Genomic DNA, 4,226 nt, shown 5'->3' on the forward strand with positions numbered 1-4,226 from the left:
GCTTCACCCTGTCCATTGCTGACTCCTCACCTCTCTCCCCTTCCTTTTTGCTTTAGACCAGCTGCGATGCTTCCACCTCCATCTCCAGAAGAAGGCTCCACTACCGTTGCCAGCTAGATGCACCTGAGCTGACCAGCTGCCATGGAAAGAGGCTGCACAGAGGAGCCCACCCGGCCCGGGTGGCAGCCGGGGCTGTGCGGGCAGCCGGAGGGAAGTGACCAGCAGAGGGAGGAGAGCGGGGCCGGGCTGCCCGAGCAGGGCAACGGCTCCATGACAGCTGCTGAGCCACAGCAGCCTCCTGGCAAGCTGAAGAAAACTGCTTTCAAACTGTTTGGAGGGAAGAGGAGCATCTGTACACTACCCAGCTTCTTTGGAGGCAGGAACAAGGGCCAAGGGAAAGCAGCCTCTAAAAAGGGCCTCAGTAAATGTAAGACCCACGATGGGCTCAGTGGTGCTGCTTATGACAAGGGCGATGGGGTGCAGCTGGAAAGCCCTTTGGAGGGGAGCAGGGACTCGCATCCTTGCCCCCTGCCAAGCTCCCAAAGTGCTCATGTGGCCATAGACACTAGTGCCAAGTTTGATTTTGGCCAGCAGGACAGCTCTCCACCTGGGAGTATTGAAGGCTGTGAGAAAAAGCCCAATGGAGATAAGTCCTTTCCCAGACCTAAAAAAGGCCTGAAAGGGTTTTTTAACAGCATCCGCCGTCACCGGAAGAGCAAGGTTCCCGAGTGTGAAAAAACACAGCTCCCCGAGTGGACTGGGGATTCAGAGCAGGCTGGCAAAGCTCCTGGTGTGGGAGCAGAGAGCCAAGAGGCCATGGAGGGAAGGGAACTGGGACCTGTCCCTCTTGCCATGGCCTGCCCGGGCTGCTTGGAGGACAAGTGCTCGGTAGGCACAGCCACCCACTGCGGGGAGACTGCTGAGCCTGGCTGTCTCACAGCTGATGAAGGCACCTGTGTGGGCGACATGGTGGTGATGCCACGGAAGAGGGACACTCTGGATAAAAAATCAGAGACTGATGCTGTTGCCTGCACAGAGTTTGACCACGGCAATCTGCTGCTGGACTTCCCTCCTGACTTCATCGACAATGACCCTCCCTGCCTACACTCTGGGGACCTCCTAGATCTTATCTTAGGAGATGCCACATCCTTAAAGAGCTTTGATTCCCTGACAGGGTGTGGAGATGACATTGCTGAGCCTGACATCACTGAGAGCACCATCTCTGTGGAGCGCAGCAGAGAAGCTGCTAAACGGAGCTCCTGCCTGGTCACCTACCAGGGTGGTGGGGAGGAGATGGCCATACCTGAGGAGGCAGAGGAGTACCTCCACCAGATATGGAATGGCAACGTGGCAGGGGACAGGACCTATGAAGCCCAGGTGTCAAGTAGCAGTTTGGAGACACACGCCTCCCACGAGGTGGAAGCGCATCCCTACCTAGGGGATGCAATGGATGGTGTGGACCTCCTGACTCCACAGAGTGACCAGCAAGAGTCAGCCCCTAATAGCGATGAGGGTTATTATGACTCCACCACCCCAGGGCCAGAGGATGAAGCTGGAGATGGGCTCAGTGAGATCAAGAAGGACCGTCTTCCCAGAGACAGTTACAGTGGTGATGCACTTTATGAGTTTGACACATTGATGAGTCCCTCACACGGAGATGAATCCCTGTTTGAGGGCAAAATCTCACGCCCGGGGATCTTCAGCTACTTCTTGGACTTCTGCCTCCCTGCTGAGAAGAGCTTGAATCACATGATGGATCAGAAAAGAGGGGTGATGGAAACAGAGGAGCGGCTAGCGGCCATTCAGAAAGAGCTGCTGTACTGGGAGCTGCAGAGGGAGCCGGTCTTGAAACGACTTGATCTTCCAGACAAGGAGAAGTGTCCCCGAGAAAAGCAGTGCATTGAATGTAAAACTAGAGCAGCCAGCTCGATGGGCAAGAATCAGAGTGGCCTTGGTAGTGAGCAGGTGGCCTCGCACACCCCAAACAGGGGTGTGCATACTGGGGTTTTGGTGGCTAGAGCAGAAAATCCAGAGTGGAGAGATTTTCCAGGGACTCTGTCTCAGCCGAACTGTTACAACAGCCAAAAAGCCCAAGGAAGTTGCCTTATTCAGCTCACGAAGAACAACTCGGGGTTCAATTCGGACCCAGATTGTGGGTTGTTTGGGGGCTCCATCCTCGGTGGCATAGCCCCAGCCAAAGCAGGGATGTTCCCTGGCTACAGACTCCCAGAGCCTGAGTGTGGCAGCGGAGAGGAGACCACCACCAGCAAGTCCCAGGTGGGCAGCGAGTGTGAGCCTGAGCATGCTGTGAGCTTCTCGCAAGCGCTGGTGGAGTTTGCCAGCAGCGGGACCCTCTTCTCCAGCCTCTCCGAAAGCCTGGGGAGCTCTGCCTCTGGCTCTTCCTTCACCCAGAACCTCCCTGCCCTCCCCACCATGGTTACGTTCGACGTCGTTGATGTGGAGCAGGAAGGAGAAGGGGAGTGTGAGCAGCACCCTGAGATGAATGCCGGTGAGGACATTGCCGAGGCCTTTGACGATGGCTACGGACAGAAAGAGTCACTGGCCGAATGTGACGAAAGAATGTCCCCGGGGTATTCCCCGGGCTCCTTCCAGAGCTGCAACTGGGGTGTTGCCAGCCTGCCCCGGCACATGCGGCTCCATGGGCTGAACCCCTCTCTGCCAGCACCCCTCTCTGTTGACCGTAGGAGCCGGTCACTTGACACAGAGAGCTTGGAGGTTGAGCTTGCTGACTCACAGGTTGTCAGGAGCAGCCCTCAGCCCAGCCGGCTGTGGTCAAAGCGGGAAAGCAGCAAAAAGGACTCAGGTGGAGCAAGGAGGAGCCGGAGCAAGGAGGAGGGCGAGCTGGTGGCTCTTGATGGTGGGTTGAGCTGGCCAGGCTTGCAGCACCTTCCGCATGACACCGACATGGCTGCTGGGGGGATGAAGCACTGGGGCTTCGCTCCAGCTGCTGCAATGGAGAGCACCTGGGAGCCACCAGAGCTGCAGGGCACCATGTCCCCTTTCCTGTCTCTTTCCCAGAGTGTTGCTGGACAGGCTCCGGAGAGGCGGCCCCAAGAGCTGGAGGTGAGCAGGCTGCTCCGACCCTCCGATTTACCTTTGCAGCCTGACACCAGGCAGTCCCGGGAGACAGCCAGTTCCTGCAGGTACCACGGGGACCTCAGCACCAAAAAGCTGTCCCACTTTTTACCCTTGGGAGAAACTGAGTCCGAGCTGCCCACGGGCTTTAGTTTCTCTTGCTCCCCAGAGAAGCGCACCAAGTGCAAACCCATCGGCATTGCCCAGGGAATGCCTCAGCATCCCAACGGCAGCACCAGTGCCGTACAAAGCCCGGAGTGCTGCGGAGAGCCCCTGAAAGGCAGAGCGCCCCCTGGCCGCGTGCTGCCCACGGGCTGCCAGAGCACTGCCATGAATGTCACCAAAGCCAAATAGCTGCTCTGTGAAGAGTGTGACAAGAGCTGCCAAGCGCAAGGAGGGAGAACATCAACATTTGTGAGTGACTTTAGCTGACCGGGATGAGCTCCTCTCCCGTGGCCATGGTACGTGGTCTCACTGCTGCGGATCCTCCAGCAGGGCTTGGAGCTGCCTCTGGGATTCATCTATTAATGCTGAGGCACTTTCTTGTTTTCTACCACACTCTTGAACACCACGTCCTGGTGTGAGCCCACGTTGCTGCTAGAATAAGAGCTAGGAATGGACCCATTGCTAGCATGGCAGGTTAGGGGGGTTTCTGCAGGATTGGAGCTGGGGGGGCAAGTCTTGGGGAAACTTTTGACAGAAATGGTTTGTTGTTTTTTGTTTTTTTCTTCCTCTGGTGAGATGTTTTGGTTCAGACTTACTTTGAATGTCTTCCATCTCGGTCTCAATTTGGGGAGGCTGGGAGGAAGGATGCCAGTTGTTTCCAGAGTGGGGACAGGAGGTGACGCAGCTGAAAGGGGAGCTTTGCAGTAACATTTTTAATTTATTCTTTTTTTCCCCTTGTCCCAAAGGAAAGCAGGAGCTCTTGTGTGTGTCTCAATAAGGTTTTCCATGTTTGGAGAGATGTGCTGTTGATGGTGTCCTTTTGAGGAACAAAGTGTCCGTCCCTTTGTCATGGTCTGTCTTCATGGTGCATAATTCCCAGTTGAAACCTTTTCCATGCTTTGTCCCTCACTCCTTGCCTCTCCTGGGCCATGGGCATGTGGATGAGGCCTTGGAAATAAGCTAAA

The 4,226-nt window shown here is 56.0% G+C and overlaps 1 protein-coding gene across 1 annotated transcript; it reads left to right on the forward strand.

Annotated features, from left to right (window-relative positions):
* Nucleotides 1-141: 141 nt before the first annotated feature.
* Nucleotides 142-3,450, forward strand: AMER1 (APC membrane recruitment protein 1). Its single transcript, XM_009999641.1, has one exon. The coding sequence runs from the start codon at nucleotides 142-144 to the stop codon at nucleotides 3,448-3,450; it is 3,309 nt and encodes a 1,102-aa protein (XP_009997943.1).
* The last annotated feature ends 776 nt before the right edge of the window (nucleotides 3,451-4,226 follow it).

Source organism: Chaetura pelagica, unplaced genomic scaffold (genome assembly GCF_000747805.2).
Source record: "Chaetura pelagica isolate M959 unplaced genomic scaffold, ChaPel_1.0 scaffold456, whole genome shotgun sequence".
Taxonomy (NCBI): Eukaryota; Metazoa; Chordata; class Aves; order Apodiformes; family Apodidae; genus Chaetura; species Chaetura pelagica.